Source organism: Rattus norvegicus, chromosome 13 (genome assembly GCF_036323735.1).
Source record: "Rattus norvegicus strain BN/NHsdMcwi chromosome 13, GRCr8, whole genome shotgun sequence".
Lineage (NCBI taxonomy): Eukaryota > Metazoa > Chordata > Mammalia > Rodentia > Muridae > Rattus > Rattus norvegicus.
The window spans coordinates 101,431,744-101,457,109 of record NC_086031.1 but is presented as its reverse complement, the minus strand read 5'-3'; the positions used below and the strand labels follow the sequence as shown (position 1 = coordinate 101,457,109).

The 25,366-nt window shown below is 46.0% G+C and overlaps 1 protein-coding gene and 1 long non-coding RNA gene across 12 annotated transcripts in view; one reads left to right on the top strand and one right to left on the bottom strand.

Annotated features, from left to right (window-relative positions):
* Gpatch2 (G patch domain containing 2) overlaps positions 1-25,366 on the bottom strand; it is a 140,697-nt gene continuing 115,331 nt past the window's right edge. For 6 of the 11 annotated variants that reach the window (NM_001401368.1, NM_001401369.1, XM_039090587.1 and 3 more), the window contains 2 exons: positions 9,891-9,985; positions 1-3,617 (listed from right to left, as the gene is read on the bottom strand). In NM_001401368.1, coding sequence (NP_001388297.1) covers positions 3,397-3,617; positions 9,891-9,985 — 316 coding nt within the window. In that variant the 3' untranslated portion in view covers positions 1-3,396. Of the gene's footprint in view, positions 7,878-8,791; positions 8,875-9,890; positions 9,986-25,366 lie in introns of those variants that run through there. The other 5 variants (XM_039090591.2, XM_063272186.1, XM_039090592.2 and 2 more) reach the window with 3 other exon arrangements.
* On the top strand, positions 10,053-17,347 carry LOC134481542 (uncharacterized). Its single transcript, XR_010057135.1, has 2 exons — positions 10,053-15,485; positions 15,577-17,347. It is a non-coding gene; the product is annotated as an uncharacterized LOC134481542 (long non-coding RNA).

Sequence of the window (25,366 nt, the reverse complement as noted above, 5' to 3'; positions counted from 1 at the left end):
TACATTGCCAAATTTTTCTTTAATTTTTTTTTTTTGAGACACTGGGAATTCCCAGAGCTTACCAACAATTAACTCTACTGTTAAATGTTAACTGTAAGTCATTACAGTGGGTCAAACACAGAGCCCCATGCACTCCACCACCAAAGAAAACACCCAGAAAATCTTTAAATATTTCCATGACTCTGAAGGTAGGAGAGAAGGTGTGGAGGCCTGGCCTAGGGGATAGTGCTTGTCTGGAAAAGGCCTTAGATTCAATCCCAACCACCGCCAAACAGGACAGACAGGAAGAGAACTAACAGAAGGTTAAGACAGAAACACCAACAGCTGGATTGGAAATACGGCTCTTGAGATGCTCTACACGTTCACGTCTTTGCTGAACCAATACATTTTCTACAAAAAAACAAAAAACAAAAAAACCATCAAAGCACTCCTTGCTAACAACCTCACTTTACAGTACCAATGTAGAATATTTCTCTTTCTGAAACACAAAATACAGGTTAAAATGGTTATAAAAGTACTTCAACAATCACTGGCTTACGAAACATCTGCTGGAAATGAAGTGCGCTGAATACTAATTTGAACTTCGCAATCCTGTCTGTACACTGCAAACAAACGTGAGCTGCAAATGCTCCTGCAGTGTGTAAATGCTCCCGCGTGTACACACAGCCAAATGTGCACATTTAACCCTGATGTCTCAACTCTTCCTGTGCATAAGCACTGTAACCAGGAGTCCACAGCCACTGTGTTCAATCAAACATGGTGCCCCACTTATGGGTAAGTTGCACTTAGCGATGGGTTTCCATTGATATTTATTTTCGAGACAAGCTATCACTATATCCCCTCATCTGTCCTGGAACTACTATACAGTCTAGGTTGGTCTTGGACACCCCGCAATCCTGCCTCATTTTCCCAACTTCTGGGAATACTGATGGGTGCTAGCATGGCTGGGCACTTTTAAAGTCACTGGATCAAATGAAAACAAAAAGAAATGAATCCGAGGGGAATTCAGCCTTATTCATTTTATTTAGGGAAGAAGAGGAAGAGAGGTGGCAGCCGGCATCTGGTCGACATCAAAGATACACAATGTGGAGTCACGCTGCTAAGACAGCCATGCTTAGATGCTTTGGCCACCGTAGGGCATGGATGGGAAGAGACCCTGTCTTCCTGTCTTGCACAACGGCAGGGTACATTCATGAGGAAGCAGAGGAAATCTCTAGACTATTTAAAGGTCATATGAATGATACATTTAAAATCATGAACTGATCTGAACTGAATCTCTATCAAATGTAAACCAGTGGGCTTCATGCCCCAGCAGACAATTGATTTACACCAAAGTTTCCTGTTTCACTTGTGTTTATTTCTCGGCTGTGGTCAGGTCGACCCGAGCATCACTTCTTGCTGCTCTTTACAAGGACTCGAATGTTGAAGGGTACCCGTGGGCAGCTGGTGGTGGGCTAGGGGCTGGTGGTTCTCCTGTAAGTGCTGGTCATCCACTGTGAACAGATAAACACTGGTGGAATAGGAAGTGTCCACGGTTACCTGTGAGTCGAGTCTTTTTGTGTGAGAGTAGAACTCTGGTGTCACAGCAGCTCATGAGGACTTTGTGGCAGAAACCGTAGCCAAGGGTTCACACTGTCTAGAGGGCAGTGATGGGAAGTGCTCAGAGAGAGCAGTTATGGAGCCCCACCACTCAGCACGTGGGCTGCTCCTGTGTGTCCTTTAGGACAAGGCAAGGACACAGTAGCCACTTCCTCTGAAGCCTGGAGCTAAGTGTACAGGGGTCTAACTGTTTCTCGATGGCTCAAAATTGAGTCTTTATTTAAAAGTCCTCTCCTAGGGTTTTACAAGACCACCAAGAAATAAAATGCAAAGACAGACACGTTTGGAATAGACCCGGGGTCCAGCACATGACTAGTCTCCTCCATCTTCCCCTGCAAAAGACAGCTATTTAAAATGGCAGTTTGCTAGTGACGAGCTTGTCCCAGCAGCAATGCTCTCCCCAACATGAGTGGTCCGTGAGGCACAGCTGTCCACCTGTGTCCTAGGTGGCCCAATTCTTACCACGGCCACTTGCCAGGGTAGAAGAAATGCAGACATGTGCTGGACTCCCGAGGCCCCATTTATTATAGAGGACCACATAGGAAAGGGCTGTTAACCTGTGGAACCTTTCCTACTGCCTTAAATATTTAAAAAGAATTTTCAATTTACAAAATTGAAGTTCCTACTGCTTTAAGGATACACGAGTGTGGGTGGGTGATCACAGCACTTTCTGAAGCAAAGGCGACCAGGGTTGGTAATAACGAGTACCGGGGTTTTTAATGAAGATTATAATAAATCATTTTTTTCTGAACAAAGAACAACTTAAAATTTCTGACATTATGAAGAGAATGACTTAGAAATGGAATGGAAGGAACATAGTGTTTCACTTAATTTTAAAGTAAGTGTTTTGGTCTGAGAATGATGGGTCCCCGCAGTTCCTCCTGTTCTTGGTAAGTGGGTTAGGCCATTGCCTGACATCTCGGTTTTTGGACAAAGCTATTTAAATCTTCAAATAAAGTGACTCAAGAGTTTAATTTATTTACTTCAGTGACTAAGCCTTGAACCAGCCACTCTTCTCCACCTTGGAGCTGATCCTTAAACCCCAGCCTTTGGGAAGAGGTAGACATCTAGAGGACAGGGTTTACAGTTCAGTCAGGATGAATTTAAAAATACATTTTCTTTTAGTAATGACTTCATGTCCTAAATGAGGTAAACGTATAAACTCTGCACTGGAGTGATGCTGACAGCACTGGTGATGACGATGAGGAAGTTAGCTCTTGTCAAATGTCAGAGGGAAACACTGATTGCTGTCTCTCCACTGAATTTATGCTACATTGTTGAAAAAAGCGTCATCAGAGCCAAAGCAAAGGAGTGCGAGCTTACCAAGCCTTCTCAGATGAGCTAATGACTGAGCTAATGACTGACTCCTGCACGTGGGGAGAGGGAGGCAGAACTACTTAGTGTAGGCAACATGAGAATGTGACCCTCTCCAACCAAGTGGGTGTGCTCAACTGTTTCCAGGCTGCACGCACGCACGCACGCACGCACGCACGCACGCACTGCTGCTGCACTGAGCCGGGCAGCACAAAGAACGGACTTCTAGGATCAAAATAAATAAGAGCCTGACTGTTACTCATGTCTAGGAACCGATGGAAACTGAGGAGACGTAAAGGCTGCGGCTCGTACTTCAGCACCGTGGGCTGTGATGGAACCCATTTCTATCGCTGTGGGACTCTGCAGTCTGGAAGCTGGCTGGCGGCGGTGCTGAGGTCATCTTCACACCAGTGGGCTCTGTGATCATGTTATAGTAACGGGCACGGCGACAGAAGTCACTGGTTCTCTTCTCTGCCTTTCTGCTCAGGCAGGCTTTCCCGATGCGGGGACAGGGCTGGTGGGAGTGCTTTTTGGTAGAGGAAATCCAAGTCCTAACCCTTTCGGCCTCTGAATGGCTTGAACTGGCTCCGAGATCCCTCTGCCATCTCGCCCGAGGCCTGCCCCGGGTGTCCATCCCATACTCTGAAGCATTCGGTTCCCGATGTTGCTCTCTAGGATTGGCTGGGCGTTTTCACCTACAATTCCTGAAATGAGAACAGGACAAAGCACAAGTAAAGATCTGCCCAGGAGAAGAAGCCCCAGTGTTTTTCTCACCCATCACGCAAGCTTCCTACAGTCTACTATCCGCCTCACACAAAGCCACAGGCTCAGGTAAGCGCTTGAATATGAAAAAAGCCAGCAAACCAGGAAACACTCTACACCTGGGTGGGTTTCCGCTGCCACATGGGCTGCAGTAAACATACAATTATCCTGCAAGAGCTTACATTTGCTTCAGACCCTGAATGTAATAAAAGCAAACCAAACAAACCCAATACATAACTGGTTACACCCTGAATTCCGTAGGTGTGTATGCCTCAGAGCCACGTGGATGGTCTTCCTCTAGCATTCTCCATTTGACTTTGCGAGCCGGCATTTTCACTTATCCTGGAGCTTCGTGGCTGTGTAGACCCCAGGACAGCTAGACCCGGGATTCCTGTCTGTCATAAGCCAGGCTGTAGCACAGGTGCTAGAATTCTGAACTCAGGCCCTCACGCACATCTCCCCAAGCCCAGAATATAGTGTTGGCTCCTCTCCTTTTTATTCGGTTTGCCACCTTCTCCTTACAGGCCCATGTCTTCATGGCTATAGAAGAAGTGACACAGGAACAACACAGAAGACCACTAAAGAGCTCATGAGGTCCTTCCTGAGACCTGAGGGACAAAGGTCTCTCTGCACAGACCCACACGATGCCTGTGGTGGCCCAGCTCAGTCCGAGTCTGGGTGTCTCTGGTGTCTCTGTTCTGGAGTATGGAGAGAGGCTGAAGTGGGCCACTTAGTACTCTCCATGGCTCATGAGTCAGACGGCCTCCTTACCTCAGCTCTGTCACAGTCTTCCCCCACGGAGGTTTCTCCTACCTGACTGAGGAAGATGATAGCTACTTCTCTGTTTGTACCTTTCTACCGTCACAAAGAGCTGGGACTCTGTCCTAGGCCCCAGAGAGCCTCTAAAGGCAACAGGAGAGTCCCCAAACACTGACAGTGACAATAACAAGTGCCCAAAGGCTCCAGATACAGAGCTCTCCTAGTTCTGGTGTGGGTGGGCTTGCACGGGTGAGGTTTGTCACTGTTCTTTAACTGCACACACACTTGCATGTGCCCTTCTGCGCACATTTTCTAGGGAATAAGAAGTGTCAGTGTACAGCATTCAGGGAACCAGAGTGGGTTTATCTCACTGCCTGGCAGCACCAGGCAGAATGCTGCACACGCACTGTGAAATGACCGATCCTCTCTTACGTACTACAGAGTGGTCAACAGTTCTGCATTCTCCATTTTCAGGGCTTCAGGACAGGAGAAATATCGCTCACCACTTGTGAAGCTCACTCCAGTCCGCAGGGATCAGGCTACCAAAATAGTCAGCAATCATATGAGTTTTTGGCTAACTGAATCAGATGCCAAAGGGCTGGAGGCCCCTCAGGGTTAGAGTGCTTGTCAGGCATTGCAGGGCCTTGGGTTCGATGCCCATGATGGTAAGAAACGCGCCCTAAGCACCATGTGACAGGAAGGGCCCACTATGGCCTGCAGCTTGAATGGCAATAGCTGCCCCAAGTTTCCTGGTTAATATGGCCTCCTACTTGATGCTGCACAAAGACATCATTTATGAGACTGTGAGAAAGACAGAATGAATGAAATGAAAAACGAACAAAAAATATAAAGTCAAAGTCTTAAAAAACTTAGGTCTTTATTTCAAGCAGTGACCACCCTGAGCCTGTGGGAGCTGCTGAGCAGGTAGGTGTCAGGCGACACTGTGTGCACACTGTGTGCACACACAACTCTGGCTTCTCTCTGAGTGCAGTGCGCTGGCTCTGCGGGTAAGCTGAGCTGGGCTCAGAGGTTTGATGCTGCCCTGACTTTAGATCGCTGGTACTGAAGCATAGAGGCCTACGAGGCTTGTTCTTATAAAGTGGCCAAGAACTTGTTCTTTCTCAGTTTAGAATGGTGTCTGCACTGGCTGGCTTTGTGTGTCAACTCGTCACAAGCTGGAGTTATCACAGAGAAAGGAGCCTCAGTTGAGGAAAGGCCTCCCTGAGACCCAGCTGTAAGGCATTTTCTCAATTGGTGATCAAGGGGGGAGGACCCAGCCCATTGTGGGTGGCGCCATCCCTGGGTTGGTGGTCCTGGGTTCTATAAGAGAGCAAGCTGAGCAAGCCAGGGGAAGCAAGCCACTAGGTAACATCCCTCCATGGCCTCTGCATCAACTCCTGCTTCCTGACCTGTGAGCTCCTGCTTCCTGTCCTGACTTCCTTTGGTGAACGGCAATGTGGAAGTGTGAGCTGAGGATAGAACAACCCTTTCCTCCACGACTGGCTTCCTGGTCCTGATGTTCTGTGCAGGAGTACAAACCCCGACTACGACAGTGTTTAATTTTTTTAACTCAGTAAGGCTAGTCAAATAAAGCAGTATCTTGTATTTGGAAGAAAAAACCCAAAGGACCCAATTTCTAAGTGCAGTGCATTCCCATAAAGGAATAATGGAAAAGACAAAAAGGAAGGCCAGGCCACTTCATTTGTCATGGATCTATTCTCTCTCTGCTTGGGACTGTGGCGAACGCAGCCTGATTTAGTTCTTGTTCCAGGTTCTAGCCTGTCTGCTGGGTCCCCTGAGTCCATTGCAGGAGAGCCTGTCTCTCCCCTCAGACCCTCCACACAGCAGAGCTTGTGTAATTGGCTCAAGAGACAACCATCCTGCATCGGCCTCTGTCAGTCACTGATCTGTCCAGCTGACTGCGAGCCTGACGGGCAGCCTGTTGAGTAATTTGGCTCCTAAAGTATCGGACTGATGTCGGATCACCAGCCAGTGGAAGGGGAGGTGAAGAGCAGCTTCCCACACAACTGCAAGCTCCAGCCATCCCTGCCCTGCTCAGAAGGCAGATAGTTATTAGTCCTCCATATTCTGTCCAACCCCTTTGCTGGCCAGCAGGCTCAGGGCTGGTAGTATTAGCAATGCAAACAGAACTGTGGGTAGTAACTAAGTCCCCAGCATCTGCCTTAGGGATCAGAGGTGAGGACAGGAGGCATGGCTACTGCTTGTCAAAAACATCACTTATTTCACCTGTACAAGCACACATAGTTTCCATGTAAATAAAGTCAATCTAATCAATGCACATATCCATAAATGTCCTTTATTTTCCTCTTGTTTTACTGTGTTCTTTGACTGGGGATGGAACCCACAGCCTTGCCAATCCTCAGCACTCCCTTGCTCACAGAGTCTGCTCCCCAGTCCTGCATTTACATTTTATACAATGAAAATTATGATTTAAATTTACATGGAAATATAATGTCTAACTAGTTTCTTTTTCTTAAATGATAAACCGTGAATGTAAGACATAGTCGTCTCACCGTGTTTGGAGGAGTGCTTTCCTGTACGAGGTTTAGGTTGTAACAAACTGAACAGCTCGGACACCAGAAACCGCAAATAGCGCTAAACTCAGTGCGGTGGAGGGCAGGACGCTGAGCTGGGGTTGCAACCACATCAACACACGTTTACCACGTTTACCGCCAAACCTTCACAAGTTCTGACTCCTACGGACGGTGACACCCAGAGCGGAAGTGCTGGCCTGCAGACGAGCGACCCCTCTTCCCTCTGCTGCTCACTACTTCCCTGGCCTTTACTGATGGCTTTTCTCAGACTGTAAATGCCCCTGCTGCGAGACTCTTGCTTTAGATAACAGGGAATCCACGGCCTTTGCTGGAGACACACACTGGCTTTGGTATGTGACTTTGAAGGTGGCAGAGAACAAGCCATACATTAAAAAAGTCAATACCTAACCATATCAATATTCGATTTAGTTGTCAATACACAACACAAGGGGGAGGGAGCAGTAAATAAGCTAAGGCACTGACATGAATTTGGTGTTCCTGTCACAATTAATAAATGGACACCCAACAGCACTGCTGGTTGGTGCGTCCTTCTTGACTGAATTCTGCTCAGCACTCTAGCGCTGAGGACTGCAGGGTGGCCCCACTTTGGCAGCAGCACAGTCAGATGTGGGGTTTGGGTTCTGACGGGCTGAGTGTCTTACAGACATTCCCTATCATGAGTGCATTACTCCAGTGCTCGTGCCGAGAGCCGTCAACTGACACCGAGCCATGTGGGAAGGGAAACTAAGTTCCGAGTCGTACACTTGCAGCTCAGAGAGGATACAAACAACATCCGCCGCCATACCGTCAGTCTGCTCCCTACTTTCCATGAGAACACGGTCTTCTTTGTTCGTTTTTACAAGTTCCATCACTTACATTCAGTGCTGACTAAAAGAAAGAAACACAAGAGTGTATCTCAGGGAAGCGTGTCTTTTGGAAGGTCTGCAAGGACCTGTGAACACAGTGAAAACATACCTGTGTGTGTGGGACACATTTATGTGTGGGTACACATGCACACAGCCCAGAGGAGGACATTAGGTGTCCGCTTTTGCTGTATATTCCCATGAGACCCCATGTGTCTTTGAAGCTGGAGTGAGACTGGGGCTAGGCAAGTCCTAGTGACTGATCTGAGCCTTGTCTCTGCCCCCACAGAGCTCTGGAGTTGCTAGCGCTCTTGGCAGTGTCTAGCTGTAGATAAGCAGCTTCACTCAGCTGTGCCATCAGTGTGGGACAACTTCCCCAGCTGACACCATTTGTTCCCCCTTGAGAGGACTGCTGCACGCAGGCTTGACAAGTACACCTAAAGTCAGTGACATAGCATTCTGAGTAACTAAAGAACCAAAACAACAACAACAACAACAACACACACACGCACACACGCACACACACACGCGCACACACACGCACACACACCCCCCCCTAAATAACTACGAACGTTACTCCATGAGCTAAAATCTAGTAGTAAAATGAAAATCTCAACTCCTAAAAGCCTCTCAACAGGCCTGAAGTAGAGTGTCTGGAATATTGTGGCACACATTTTTGACAAAAGACGGTTTTGGCTATAGTTAAGGTTTACGTCTAACTTCTGCATGAATGTCTCCTTGATGTCCTGAGCTCTGAGGAAAGAACCCTCCTGTACAGGTAAGAACTGTGTGACCCTTCCTCACTCCATACAGTGCTATGTGCAGGGTGCTTCTGCTTTGTCACTGTGACCACACAGGACATTAGCAGTATCCTAGGACTTGTCCTTCTGTGGCTTCCTGTTGAGGAATTCCGTCCTGGCCTCAGGAGACAGAACTTACCACATATATTAGACTAAAATGTGGCTGCTTTTGACTTCACAAGCATTCCATATTCCCCCACGGTAACCAGCTGGACGCATCTTCTATAAATTTCAGACACATAATAGGGTTGACGTCAGTATATGCAAGAGCGGTCTCTTTTTTCATTCATTTTATATTAGTGTGTTAATTATATAAAATAATGGGTTTTGCTGTGACATCTTTATAACTGCATACGATGCGTTTTGATGGGACCTGCTCTCCTATTACTGCCCCTTCACACTGCCTACTCCTTCCTAGTGGTCCTTCTTTTGGGACATGATCCTTTTGATAATTAGGTGGCATTTGGGCCAGATGGCCTCTTTAGCTTTGTCTCTGACCTTTTCCAGAGATACCCAGGCAATATCTCTTAATGAAAAAAAAAAGGACAAATATTTTCACAATATCCTGTAAGCTCACTCACATTGTATGTGGGAAGATTCTAATCAGAACATGGCTGCTGAGCCCACATGTACAGCACTGAGCTCTATCAACACCATGCATCATACTCCAACCGTAGCTTCTGACCGGAAGGGTAGGCAGGTTATCTCAGGAAGGAAGAGATGGTAGGTAGGAAGGAAGGAAGATAGGAAGGTAGGGACAAGAGCCAAAGGAGGTCTTCACATGTCCTCAGAGTAGGTGCACACTCAGGATGCTAAGGGCATTACCAGGGGAAAAGTTGCCTTTAGCAGTCACAGGGTGACCACCTTGTCCCCCACTCAGACCCAGTAATCACACAGACTTGGTAGGGAGCTGTTGTCCTCTCATCTGTTTAGGCCCTGTCTCTCCTGCAAGTCCGTGAAGTTCTCCAAGCCCAAGACGCAGCCGTGGAGGTTTCTCTATCTGCGCGGCCCACCCATCTGACGCCCAGCTGAGGGGGCCCAGCATGCGTCTCACGGATTAGCTACTTGCCAGGTCCACGGTGAGGGGGCTACGCGTCCTAATGTAAAGGCAGAGGCCCTGCCTTAGCTTCTGGCAGCCATGCGTCTCTTGCAGGAGGGTGATTACGGTCGCCTGTGTTTTATTTGTGGTGATTTATGCGCGGGCCATTTGTGCCCCACTCCAACCCGTTCTGTTTTACCTGTTGTAGTGGGTCCAGGTCCAGGCAATGGGGCAGCTTTTCTTCTCCTTTTGATGTCTCCTGTGCACAAGGATCCTAAATGCATGCTTGTTTGCCTACAAGTAATTATCAGAAGAAATAAAGACTATTAACAAAGGAGGGGGAAATGACATACAAATACACAGCTCGTATAATCTGAACCTAAATGAAAACATTCTCACCAAAGACGGAGCTGCATAGTAAAACCACCAATCTTGTTTATATCGAAACATAATTACGTTTGTTGACAAGCGTTCAGCAGCTAAATGCACCATCATAAATTGTTACTGGGATGAATAATATAAAAGGAATGCTTTTTAATTTTCAAAACTGGCAATCTTTCTGGCTCAACATAAAATCAAGCACTGTTGCTTCTGACAGGAAAATAGCGAAGATTAATTATCTAAAGAGATCACAATATTGTTGCTAGGTTATCAATTGGTTGCTAATGCTTTACTGTCAGAACGACATTTATTACAGGAAAAGTATGATCAATTTCTTTTAGGATATTATGCAGCAGTGAATTCTTTTAAAACATTTTAAGTGGACGGAAGGGAATGGCGATGCTGTCTTATAACTCACACAATTAGAATGTTTAATTATTTACTTGTCTGGAGGGAACACGGTGAATGCATATATGCCTGCCTGCTGCTCTTGAATATCCTCGCATGAGCCAGGTTACAGATATGTAGAGACATGATACACAAGGACTCGAGGGAGCCTTGTTAATTTAGGAACCAGTTAAAATTGCCTAATTTTGCCTAACTTTAGTCCTCTACATTAAAAAGGTTTTATAGAAACAGTGGCACAACTAGAACTTACAAGGGTAAAATCAAAGAAAGAAAATCTTCAGACTGTACAAGCCACAGAAGGTTTCTGCGCTCATTCCCAGGACCATGGCCCCAGATACAAGGTTGGGGTAGGGCCTGAGGACCAAACCAAGGAGGAGAAACAAGGCAAAGTATTTACTTAAAGTACACGAGGTTTTAAAGAATCCAAATTGAAAATAGCCCGATATTTCAGAAATGTAAGAGGTGATACAGAGTCAGTGGTATACATTCATACTATATCCATATGCTTATGTTTAAGCACAACGGAAAAGTCTGCTGAGCAGTGGCACACAGCTGAACAAATACTCCCATGTGCATGCAGTTCCAGTGAGTGAGTTCCGGAAGACAGCAGGCAGAGACCAAGAGCATGGGGCAGTGTACCCCAGAGCAGCAGGATCTCTGCGTTTCCCTCCTGCGCTTGGTCCACTTTTACAGACTAAGTTCCTGTGTAAAAATCACTGAGCTAACACATAATTTTGCTTTGCTCCTAAATGGTTCTTGTCACACAAAACTATAACATATTTATTGGATTGGAAGAGGGAAATATTGCCTCATGCTCTCAAGATAAATAAATGATTATGGTCATTTTTATAAACCATATAAACATTTTAATCATTATAAGAAAACCACAGAGACCTTTACTTTTTGTACCAAATTAATTCAGCAAGCATTTGCTAGTATGCACATATGAACTCAGCATATGTTTTTATACAGGTGGCAAGAATGCCCAGAACAGGGAGGGAGAGGTGGAGACAGGAAGAAAAGGGCAGTCTGCACTTACCACAAGAGTAATTAAAAGTCAAACAGGAAAATCAACAAAATAATTAGCAGTGGTGGTGGCAAGACAGTTCTATTACACATGCACACACATGCACACACACACACACGCACACACACACATGCACACACACACACACACACACACACACACACACACACACACACACACACACATACACCCCTGTAAGATTTCTTTCTCAATGGAAGGAGCAAGGAACAGCTCCTGTCTACAGAAAGGCAAACTGGAGCTCTTCCAGTTGTGCTTGTCTGGCTCTTCCTCCGCAATCCCAATAACAGCTGTTATCCCCATTAATAAATCTGATAAATTCCAACACTTCAATTTCCTATTTTCTCCAGTCATGAGTTTACCTTTCTTTTATCACTTGTGTAAGCATGTGTGCACATATATGTATGCCCATGTATGTGTGCACATGTGTGTGTATGTGTGCACATGTATATGTGCCAGGTGTGCCATGCATGTGTGTACATGTATGTGTGCCCATGTATGTGTGTCCACGTACAGAGGCTCAAAATCCACCTCAGGTGAAGTTCCTAGGCATGTATTTGTTGTCTCTTTTGAAGTGAGGTCTTTTGTTGCTGGCCTGGAGACCACTGATGCAGACTGGGACCCACAAGTGTCTCAGCCTCCATAGCACCGGGATCACACGCGTGGGCCAGGCCCCACTGCTTTGTCTGGATGGTTAAACCCATGTCCTTATGCACTAAACTGCTTTACTGACTGAGCTACTCTCCCGGTTCTGCCTTCACACATTTCATTCCACTGGCATCTCTTTGCCAAAACTTAGGCTCAGGTCTCTAGAGCCTACACCAACAAAACTCAGCTACAGTACAGGAATGCCTAAGAAAGAAAGAAAGAAAAAAAGAAAGGAAGAAAGAAAAAAAGACAGACAGACAGACCAGTCTGCAAACAAGAAAATGGTGGAAATTGGTTTTATTTTAGTGTGTGTGTGTGTGTGTGTGTGTGTGTGTGTACGTGTGTGAGTGTGAGTGTGTGTGTGTGTGTGTCTGTGTGTGTGTGTGTGCCTGTACGTGTGGGAGGAACCAGCAGTCAATGTCTGGTGTCCGTATCCCTCTCCATTTACTCTTGACTTCCTGCCTGGTGTTAGGAATGTGAACTTGGTTCTTTAACCACATTCACCCAGCAGTCACTTTAGCCCTGAGCCATGTACCCTGACTGCTAGCACTGCGGGCTTCTTCTACCCAACACTGTTCTCGAAAGAGCTGTTTATACCCCAAGCACTGAACTTCAGTTTTCACACTATTAAAATTTATTAGCAAGGCCCACTTTAAAGATTGTGGGAGACAGACTTCAAGAATACTTCCCTCTTCTAAAACTTCCGAGGATCTCTACAGAGAACACAGCACCATCTTTATTCAACAGTCCTGCTCACCCAGTACAGGTACTCACTGGGGGAAAGAACTAGCGGAGACCACAGTCAGAGGCAACAGGCGGAGCAACCTGAGACCTGAGCCAGAAGGAAGAAGTCCATCAGGAAGCGAGTGCCCCGCATGTGGGGAAATTTGGGCTGCTAATCAGCAGGAGCACAGGCTGGCCCCAGGCAGGCCCCACTTCCACCTCACTCTAGACATGGGTGGTGGAGCAGCTACAAACAACTTGGTCTGTTATTCAGGTGTCACGGTTAATGTAAAACACAGCAGTTATGATTTTAATTTAAAAATCAATGACTGTCTCAAAGGCAGCCTTGCGTCTTTAGTCTGCTCGAGTTCTGCACAGCACAGGGCTGCCAGCTAGCTCCTTTTGGAGGAGGGGAAGGCACTGGGGCATTTTAAAGACAATACAACATTCTATGAATATCCAAAGTTAAAAGCTGCATTCTCCTTCGGTAAGGCCTGTCTGAGACCTGCCAGTGACAAAGCAGTGCATCTGTGCTAGCTGCACACACTGGATGAGAGGAGAGGAAGGCTGGCGGCTCAGCTCACGGTTTTGCTCAGCACCCTCAGGTCAGCACTGGGAGCCAGGCATGATGGGCTGCAGTCTAGACTCTGCAGCCATCTACGCAGACAGAGGAACAAGTCTGCTTGGATTTCCCTGTTGAGGAAAACCAGAGTCCTGGGGCCCTCACTTTTGTTTTGCTGTTTCAATAAACTGCCTCTGACTTATCCCTATTGCTTACTGCGAGCCAGCCTTTCAGATGGTCTGACTGTAGGAAACTGAGCATCTTATCATCTGGAGGGAGGAAAACATTGTCGTCGTCGTCGTCGTCGTCATCATCATCATCATCATCATCATCATCATCAACAACAACAACAACAACAACAACAACAACAACAACAACAACAACTAGTCCAAACAGGCCTATGATGACAAACCCCACGGAGAAGCTCCTTGCCCGAGAGAAGCGTGGCTTTGACAGGGGCTGACAGCACCGAGGCAGGCCATGTCAAACACAATAATACTACAGGCAAGACAACAGGAACTTGTCTCTTCCATGCATGCATTTACAAAGAGAGGCTTTTCTGAGCATTAGGCCTTGCAAAAGCTGCCCCCTGGATACAATGTGTTCCCAAGGCCTGGGACAAGTTACAGAGAGAAGACAAGCAGATGTGACCATGGCCCTAGCATTTGGCAAGAACGCTTACTGTCAGCTGGGACAATATCTGCCTGGACAGGGCATCAGCTGCACAGAAGTGAGCAGGGTCTATGGTGTCACTGGAGGAGTGCCCGGGTGGCAGAGGGATGGACAGCACTGCGAACCGCAAACCCGTGTGACCATCCCTCTCTAGACTCACATGGCCTTCTCTCCCCCTGTCAGTATGTCTCCACAGATTACACTGAACAGGCTGGGGTGGGATCGGCTCTGCTCCTTCTGGCCCCATACACACAAGTCTGAGGAACTTTCAAGCAAAACTTTAGGACAAGGACTCAAATCCTTGTTTCTCAGTGTCTTCATTTAAAGTACCCTGTTGTCCTCACCACCCTCCCTTCTCCTCCCCATGTATACATGCGTGCATACTTGTGCATGTGTGCTGTATGCATGGTCATGCACATGCATGCTTAGTTCAGAGGTTGGTGTCTCCCTCAAATGTTCTGCACTAAGTCAGGCTCACACAGGTTGCCAACTCAGCCCAGCGAGGCAGCTTGCTTTAGGGATCTCCTGTCTCTACCTCCCAAGAGCTAGGATTATAGACCTGGTTTATATGTGGGCGCTGAAGAGATCGAATTCTTGTCCTCGTGATGGTGTGCAAGCCCTTGGGTCTGCTGAGCCTCTTCTGTGTCAACTCTCCCAGGACGCGGACAGCGAGTCTCCATTTGGAATTGTTAGTCTTGGCTCTGATGCCTTCTCTCTGTCAAACTTTATCACCTGGCTTCCCATTCTGCTTCATCCTACATCAAGCCTCCTTGAATGTGTTGCATTTTAGGTCAGTTTCCTGAAGTAGATGCCTGGCCACAGTGACAGGGCTCTTCCCACATCTTAGTTCCTTCAGAAACAGGCCACTGCCTGCACCTTCCCAGGCGTTCACATTCAGGACCAACACCACAGCTTGCCACAGGAGCTCTTTCTAGGATTCCTGTGGCAGACTCTCCCATGGGAAACTCAGCAACCCACATCTATTAACCCTGCATTCTGTGTCCAGAGCTCTGTCCCTGGACATGGGTGCTCCCTGCCAGCACACAGCGCTCTCAGCTGCTACTGACAAGTCTGTCTGATTAGTGGGATCCAGCTTACTGTGCTCACCATGGCCGCGCGCCTTCAGAACCAAGTTGAAGACCATGCAAACGCTTCCCAGCAACAGCTCTTCTCCCCTCCAGGGCAGATAATACCTCCTTTTGATCCGTTAATAGAGAGATTTCCTGAAGCAGGGGACTGAAACTGGCCATCTAAGCATCTAGCTATGCATGGAAGCCCACATACGCTCAGCACTCAGGAGACTGAGGCAAGCGCACACTGACATACGTTAAAGGCTAACTTCACGGTGACTCCAGGTCATTGTGAGCTACAGTGAGGCTGTCTCAAGAAATGATCTTTCCATAACACTTCAAATATCTCATACATACAACTACACGGTGACTCCAGGTCATTCTGATTCTCCTAAAGCTTTAAATACCTCATACATACAGGGTCCCTTTCTAGTACAATAGATGGACAATAAAGTGTAAGAGTTTGGCCAAGGCATCCTCCAGGTATCGGCACATACGGACTCCAACAGCCACTGCTTTACTCTTGAGAGCACCACCCACTTCTCTTCAACAGACCCGAAACGAATGCACAAAAACGAGGAAACCCACACGTGTGCAGGGCAAAGCTTCCAAGAACTGTGGAGGGACACACTGGTGACTGGTTCTGTGTGCTGGCATTTTGTGGGGATTTCTTCTTCTTCTTTTTTGAGCTGGGGACCGAACCCAGGGCTTTGCGCTTCCTAGGTAAGCGCTCTACCACTGAGCTATGGGGATTTCTTCTTTTTATTACTGGCTGCTTTTGCACCAAGCCCCTAAGAAGACATAGGATGCACACATGGAAAAGTAGGCGCCAATAGAGCAGGTTGTTGGGGCAGAGGGCAAATCTCTATCAGGCAGCTAAGCTGTGACTGCTAAGTCACTTCGGTTACCATGGGTCTATCGGCCTGTCCCTGTTTAGCTCCCATCTCAGATTGCCTGCTCTATCTGTGAAGAAGACTCCGGTGGCGGCCATGTTTGTCAGTGCTGGCAGAGAACGCTCACACATCTTTAGCACACCGTGTCACTTCTCTTTGGCTTCTTTTCCATATATTCAGAAATTGACTCAACTAGTATGGACTTTACATATTTCGGGGGATGATTTTAGATATTCCCATGTAAAATATGTGGCGCAGATCGCATGCGCAGTGACACTGCTTCTCCTACACTACCATGCCACTTTGCAGGTAAGAAGCCTCCGGTACAGAGAAGGCAAACATAATTCATCCAGGTTCACACACATAACGGACAATGAAGCATGCTGCTGCTCAGTCCCCCTGGAGGCAGCTCTGTGAGCTGCTCCTAAGGCACAAGCATGTGACACAGTAACTATCACACACATACATGGCTCTATTCATACGCTATAAGGAAAGAATAACATTGTTTTAAATAACAATTATGTTGTTGTCTCCTGGTCAACAGAAAAGATTGTTTCTTCTTTAGCATTAGGTTCTGTTTGCTCTACCTATATTATAGCACCTTAGAACAAAACACCCATTTTTATCTCAGACTTAAAAGCTTATAAGTCCTGGGGCCTGCAGTCCCCCCTGCCATGGGTTTTCTCCTGGTCCTGACTCCATGCCATAGCCATGCCATACTTTCTGCTTTGGTGTAGTCGGGCTGTAGGAAGCCTGGCTTGGGGACGGACACCTGTGACAACTGGAGCTATCTGCATGGTGTCATGCCTCGTGTGTGCCATCCACAATCTGGAAAAGCACTTGTGCGACACTGGAAACAGCTACTGTAGCAGGGTAGGCACTCACTGAAGGGTCTGGGAGGTTGCTGGTGAACAGACTCCCATCTGGAGGGAAGAGCTAGCCGCACCGAGAGGGATGGAAGTGAGCGCTCCACACCTGCTGGTTCCTCCAGAACCCCTGCCAGTCAGTCACCGAGGCTGTGTTAGTGTTAACCTCAGAGCACAAACAGTCCATTCACTCCCCAAACTGCCCTCCCTGTTTCCTGCCTAATCCCGTCATCTTGGAGAGCTGGTTCTTTCTCACTCACAGTTCTCTCAGGGACATGAAGGCCATTTTCCTCTTCTCTCTTTTTTTATTTTTTCGGAGCTGGGGACTGAACCCAGGACCTTGTGGTTGCTAGGAAAGCACTCTACCACTGAGCTAAATCCCCAGCCCCCATTTTCCTCTTCTCTTAAGTGTTCTGAGCCCACTCCCCTTCAGATTCTTTCCCTCCATATCTACATCAGTGTGGCACGTCTGTCATTGTACACTTACCTTGATGGCGGCCTTCAGTTGTTTTCAGATTAGAAGGATCTGTCAGTTAACTGTGGGAAACTACTCCAGGCCGACGGCCATGTCTAAATCTCAGAACCCAACAAGCTGCTGTCGTTGAAATCAAACCTCTGGGAGGCTGTGCCCTCAACATTGCAACAAAACAGGAATTTCAAAAAAAGTATTTCTCCAACTATTATGTCAACTCAGTGGATTCAATGTATTTAATAATTATCAAATCTTCAATTATTAGATGCTAACCGAAATGCAGAGTGAGACAGGCCACATTCTCTAAAGCCTCCTTTGTAGTTTCCATGCATGACTGGGCTGTGACACTCTGGCTTCAGACTGAGCTCAGCTGTGACTAAGCCCACTCAGGAGTCAGTCATGTTGCCGTCTGAAGTGCACTTGTGAATAAGTCAAAACGCAAAGGGAAATGGGGCAGCCACTCTTATCTGCACACGGACATACTGTTTGAATGTCAGCAGACACTTGTGAAAAATGGAACAAGATCTTTGTTGAGTCTGTTAGGAGTACCGTGTGAAAACAAACATAACTGAATCTTGTTAAATTGCTTACTAGTGAAAATCTACTGGAATCAACTGACCTGCCACCTCCCTGACATGGCCTTTTGGGTTCCACTACAGAAATAAGTACTCATTCTTTAGAAAAAAGGTGTCTTCTACTTTAAGCTATGGTTACTTTCTACACAGACTATATGCCACGAAGGCAGTGGGGACCGCACCTGATTTACTGAAGACTATTTCCCTCAGCAAGTGCATCCTTGCTAATATCATATGCTTACAAAATAGTAACTGAATGAAATTTAACCAGGCATGCCCAGAGCTTACAAGAGTTTTCTCTTAAAAACCATTCATACTTTTATTGATTCCAATTTCGCTGAGTGTAAGTCCCTCCTTACGGAAACAGAAACATGCTAGGTTCCTTTGGTGAGTGTCTTAGACTGTGGGGTATAACACCGCGTGTTCACTACAATACAGACCTGCACCCCACTTCTACATTGCTGTCATTTCTGAATAATTCTGCATCTGAGTGAAGGTCCCTTCTTCCACCATGGCTGGGTAAGTAAATCTGACAAAGAGGCGGAGTATGGCAGCTCTTCAAACTCAGTGCAATTCCAAGTATATGGGAAGCTACAACATGCGGGTTTATTCTCAGGACTTGTTTGACACTGAAATATTTGAATCAAATTCCCCTTAAAACTTCTCTAATCCAGGTCTATTACTCACCGTATTTAAAGCCCTGATTTTCAATGCTCATGAAGTAAACAACCATGTTACAAGAACCATTTCAAATACAAACCATTTTTTTCTTTTCCCCTTATACACTTACTGACAGACATAAACAGGTGTATTTCTTCTTTTTTAAATTCAGATAATACACGCTAGATGATCAGCTTCCCAAAGAGTTGTGATTTCAAAATGTTTTCATATTTACAGACACACATACGCCAACTTTAACAGTCTTTAAGATGTTAATGGGGAAGACTGAGCGGGTTTCCATAAAAACAAGGGGTAAGCTTTCAGGAAGCAGGCAGGTTAATTGCCAACGTGTCCCACAATACTATCGTGGTGGGGACTGAACCCAGGGTCTCATAAGAGCGCGTGTGCGACTGCGGCAGACCTGCATCTCCAGCTCAAGATCACTGGCTTCACAAGGACGAGAAGTATGACTGGGTCACATCCAACGAGAGCTTCCCTAGCGCTGACTTAGGAACACTGTCCTTTCATACGGAGGGGTAATCGGAAGACCTGCTCACAGGGCTAATCTTAAGGCAGGGACAGTTCAATCCCCACCAGCACTCAGTGTCAGCTGCTATGAGAGGCTGGCTGTTCCGGCACATGCTCTGCCCCAGCACTCAGGGGCAGAGGATACAGAGTCTCAGTCTGCACTCTACAAGACCTTATCTAAGGAAGAAAAAGGAAAGGAGGCTTCCTTCTCAAGGGGGGAAACATGTCAGTTCTGCATTCATTCGTCCACCCCCCAGTCTGTAAGTGGTTAGGAGGACAAGCCCAGGGAGCCAGGGAGCCAAGTTCAGTTCTTGCTTCTCTGTCTGTTGTCTTAGGCATTCTGGCACCTGGCTTTCCTTCTCTGGAAATGGAGAGGCTAACGAAGCACCTCCCATAACGCTGACGTGAGGAATAAAGTCAGTGTGTCTCTTGGTGCGCAGTCAGCAAGCCCCTACGATGGGAATACGCATGCATTAAGAATGCTATATATGCTCTGAGGTAACTGAAAACTGAAGGGTGCAGAGGGAAGTCAGGACAGAGTTGCTTACTTGCTTTATGATCAGTAAACTAAAGATATTAGGTATTTGGAGGGCTGGAGAGAAGACAGTTCCATGCTGCTCTTGCAGAGGTCTGGTTGGTCCAAGTTTGGTTCCCAGCACCCACGTCAGGCAGCTCACAGCCACTGCCACTCCAGGCCCAGGGAGTGCGGCACTTCTGGTCCCCACAGGCCCCTGCACCCCATGCACGTTACCTTCCCTTTACACATCTAGAAAGGTGCACAGGTACAGAACAACAACGTGTGATGCTTGCAATGTTCTTGTGAAGGGCGGAGGGGCCACAGGCAGAACTGGACAAGGCTCTGATGTGAGTGTGGTCATCAGAGAGGATGAGCTGGCTTCAGATTTCCAGAAGTTTACCAGACAGCCTGAGAGTAAGACCGGTCTGTTCAGGTGTCTTCCCAAGAGATGCAGGTCAGACCACAGGGTGGGCAATGTCCTGAACAAACTGAACCGAAATGGGGTGGGAAGGGGTGTAACGCAGGCTGGGATGACGGCTGGACTTAGAAAAATTCTCCTTGTAAATATCTGACTGTGGAACCTTAAATCATTTTATGCTATTTTAAGAGAAAATAGTAATTTATTTTTACTTTCAACATAGAAAAGTGTATATTCCCAGTGAAAATACTTAACATGTGCAGAATAAACAGGAAAAGAGGAAAAAAAAATCCTATCTTAATGATTATTTTACTGGCAGTCACAATGGTTGTGTGATTTTGAGCCTGCTGGCTGGTATTGCCATATAAAATAAGTACTCCCATGCCCTTGACATGGACTATCTTCAACGCTGTTCAAGCGTAGACTGACAAAGCGAAGCCTACAGGACGGTGTTCTGAATTTGAGCTAGAGATGTCAGTGTGAACCACATCTTCTACCAGGAACAAAGGAAAAGGGAAGAAGAGAGAAATCCTATCGGCTTCCAGAAAGGACTCGAAACTATGCCCTGGCAATCTAAGTGGTTTCCGTATGACAAGAGCAAAGCTGCAATAAAGCACAATCCGGAGTCGATGGAGTCGCCCGTCTCAAGTGGGACAACTGGGCAGCCATTAGGATAACACCTGATGGACAGAGACACATCACTGTCTCTAAGAGAAAAATTCAGCTCTGTGAACTGAAAGGAAGGGCCAGATCCACGCCTTCATCAGGCCACCTCCACATCATCTACACCACACAGCACAAGTGGTCCGAAGAGGAATTTTTCAAGGAAGTAATCCCAGGTGGACAAAACCAAAGCAAAGCAGGAGAACTGTCACCATGTTGCATTGCTCATGGACAAGTGGCAGTGGCACCAAGGCCAATGCATTGCACAAAGAGCTGAACGAGTGACAGCACACACGTGTCCCTTTGTTAAACCCAATGCCACAAAAGAGGAACCTGACTGAGGGCACTGCCTTACTACATCTAAATGCTAGTTATAGGGCAGAGAGGACAGAGAAGCTGACCTAATGAGGCCAGTGGGAAAACAAGGCAGGCTTGTTCCAGGTGGGCTGGGGCTGTTCACACGACTTCACCCCTTTTGTTTTGTGTATTCAGATTTACTTACCAGGTTCATGCCAAAAGGAAGAAAACAAAAATAACTGAGCTCTTTCCAAAACCTTGTCAGTTTTGGGTCCAATCTGATGTCTTCAACAACAACACAACAACGTAAAGAAAACAGGATATGTATGGAAGGAGAATTCATAAGTGTAAGGGAATTAAAGACATTAAAGAATAAAATCAGTCAAGAAATGTGTGATGTGACATATATTCACACGTGCTAATTTTACCTGACTTTACTGATAAAGTCAGCATGATGGTGTTACCATGACTTTGTCAGAAGTTGCCAAATACTTTGATCAGTAAATGGATTAATGACCTGAACACCAAGCAAGTGCAAACGGCCAACACATGAAGACATGTTCAAATCTTCAGCCATCAGAAACATGGAAATGGAATCTTCATGGAACCCCCAGCTTACTCCAGCCAGAATGGCTGTCAGGAAGATGCAGAACAAATGGCAGCAAACGCTGGCGAGGATGGCAGAGAGGACCCTAGTCCATTACTGGTGGAAATGGAAATTAACATAAATTCCTCAGAAAACCAAACAGAGAGGATACTACTCCTGGGCACATACACGAAGGAACCCAAGTCATCATGTACACACACACACACACACACACACACACACACACACACACGCACACTGCTATGTCATCTGCAGAAGCCAGGTGCTGGCATCAGCCTACCTCTCCACCAGAGGAGGAGTGAGTACAACAGGATTGGAATAAAAAGTAAAACAAGAGAAATGCAGGACAATAGAAGTAGGATGTGTCCCAATAGTGTGAGCATTCAAAGTGTGAACAGCGCAATCTAGTACCATATGTGGAATCCATATTTTAAAAAGACACAGAAGTAGGAGCAAGACCATTTGGAAGGGGTAGGGCAGCCAGCAAGAGGTGGTTGAGACTGGCAAAATGTACTGCGGTGAATATGACGTTTGTGAAATGCGTGTATGGAAACGCCTCAAGAAAACCCAGGGTTTATAAATCAAACATATGCTGATACGAAGGGCCTGTGCTGTAGAGTGAACTGGCATACTCAAGGTGTGTATGTCTAGCAGGCAGGATCTGCAGTTGGCGAGAAGAGCATAGGCGTGCACACTTGCTAATGAATTACTAACATCGCCTCTCCGGCATCCTCGCTCACCAGCGTCTGCAGCCACCTGTCTTCTTCCTGACAGCCGCTCTGACTGCAGTGCGAGGGAATTTCAGTGACGTTTTATTTCCATGTTTCTGATGGCAAACATGTTGAACCTGTTTCCACGAGCCAGCCATTTGTACTTCCTTGTATTTTCTGCTTGATTCATTAGCCCTTGCACACATGGATACCTATCTAAAAGCCAGAGCTAGCTGACTGGCAGATATGAGCTTCAACTTTTCTTAGCATTCCTCCATATAAACATTTCTCATGGTAACACACTAAAATGGCCTTCAGCTCGAGCACCATTTTATCTTCTGGTCCTTATGTTTATAAGTTTAGAAATATGGAGTCACCATAGTCCATGCGGGCTCAGTGAAACAGACCATTCATAACTTTTAAGGACTAAATTTGAAATTCAATGAAGCTGTCTGTGAGGCTGGCAGTGTCCTCTAGTTTAGGAGCATGTGTACATGATAACCCACTGTAAAAAGAAAAAAATTACAAAAACCTTTATCCAAGGTTTATTGTCCTTAGGAAGGAGAATGAATCCTTCTCATTCTATCTTTCTAATTAGTAATTTAAGCATATGTTCAGCATTTAACTCTAAATGTTTGCCTTCTCCCCAAGCTCTAATACAGCTGTCCAAGATTTGAATGCCAGAAAACATTTAAATATCAACATCTGTTGAATTATGTTAATTTAGTATAATATAATTGGGCATGAGTTGGAGTTGAGCAGAAATATATGAAATAAAGAAAGGTAAAGTCCCATCTGTAGCCTGGTACACAACGGAATCAATACGGAATGACACAGTGTTTATTCCCGAGGAGAAAAGGGAAGAGAGAAAAAGAAAGTACCGGATATAAAAAAATTTGAGTAAAAAGCAAACCAACAACTAGGAAAACAAGTTTCACGTTACTTTTAAATTTATTTTGTATTTATCTAATAATTGAACAATGGTTAAAGTGATAGTTAAATTCTTAATATTTGAATTTTTATATATTATTAAGGGATTTTAGTTATAGACACATGGACATTAAAATTTATACTGACGGATAATTCCTGCTCTATTGTGATCCAGTTGATCTGGCTTAGATTCTACATGCATAAGACAGTATTGCGCATGCAGGATTAACTGACGCAGGCCTTCAGGTTGACGTAGGTTTATTCTGGAGCAGGAATGACACAAGCTGTCAAGTGGCCATATTCCCAGCAGCTCTCCACTGATAAGGTTAGAGCTGGAGCTTGTGGGAGTGTTCTGGCCAGGAGCACACTGCATCAGCATCCCCACATACTCCATAAAGAAGTGACAACTCGGGCTGCAGCGTGACACAGCCTTGAGATGCTGCTCTGCGGGTGCACCTTAATCATTTCCTGGGGGACCCATCCCTGCGAGCTGAAGGTTAGACCTGTGTCGGGGCCCACTTAGTCACTGGGCCAATTTGGAGAGTGCCAACTGTGAAACAGACACCTGTCCTTAAGGAGATGGACTTCGCACCGCAAATATCTTTCAGTTAAGGGTCGCAGGAGCAGCTCGCACATGCTCACAATTTTCCATCATTAGTGACCAGAGCCACATCCAAAAGCCATCCTTGGGGACAGAGTCTGTGCACATGTCTAGGCATCTGAAAACATCTAGTTCATCTGTGGGAGAAAGAGTTCCTACGTGATCCGAGATACACTGGGAGGAGTACATCTTTATAGAGTCTGATTTACTACACAAGGACACATATTTCCAGTTGGTAAGCTCGCTCATTCTCTGTGGTCCCTCAGATCCAACCCAAACGCAACAGTTCAACATTCAAATTGGCTAATTTATTTGGTATAATCATAACTTAAAATAACCCTCTCCAGTCATTCATTTAAAATCTTGGCAAGGAAGGTTAGGAATTCAGAATGCCAAAGGACAGGAGCCACGAGCACTGGCAATTTACGTACAGTGTGGTTTTATAAAATACAGTAATTTGGTCGTAGAGTGTAGAATGGGAAATTAAACCCCTTAAAAGCCATTTTATGTCTTGTGTGTGGGAAGCTCCCAATTACTCTGCTCTAACTATCTCTAGCCCTCGAAGTTATTCAAATGCTCTTTTTAATTAGGACACATATATAATTAAATGTACTCCAATTAAACAAATATGGAATGCATACATTCTAATTAAAGTGAACATGTGACTATTTTCTATTAGTTTGGCCATGCACACATAAGAATGAATGGGAATCACTTTGAGAGGGTTTTCTTTCTGAAGGGCTGAGCAAACCTGTTTACAACAAATATGGTCTCCCCTAGTTTTCAATTTGGGAGAAAGGTTATGAAGGACACTAACATTTTAAAGTCAGCATTTAAAGGTGGTCCCAAGTCACTCTCTGGACATATAAAATGCAAACTAGTCAACCAGCATAACTTGTTTTAAAAATACATTGTTAAATAGTTACAACTCCAGTGTGACAAGGACAGGTTTGTTTAAAATGCTAAATATTCTAAGAGGGTGGGTGGTGTCTCCTTGGACACAGAAGTAGTGCCATTTGGCTTTGCTGATATATAGAATGCTTGTGGATGTTTCTATGAAAGGCAACATTACACACACACACACACACACACACACACACACACACACACACGCACGCTCATACCCCTCACACGTAGTTCCATATCCACATCCTCACGTAGTCTCTAACCAGCAGTCTTCCTCCCATTTATTAACAGCTGCTTAGAACTGTAGTCGTTAATACTTTCATTTATTTTTGGCAAAGGTGCAAAATGACAAATAGTTTTGTATCTGTTGCAAATTAGCTTTCCTTCCAAAGGACAGACGGCAGACTGGGGAAGACCGAGCACAAATTAGCTTTCCTTCCAAAGGACGGGGGCAGACTGGGGCAGACTGGGGAAGACTGAGCACAATGCATCCTTGAACATCTTTGGAGCTTAGAAGATCAAG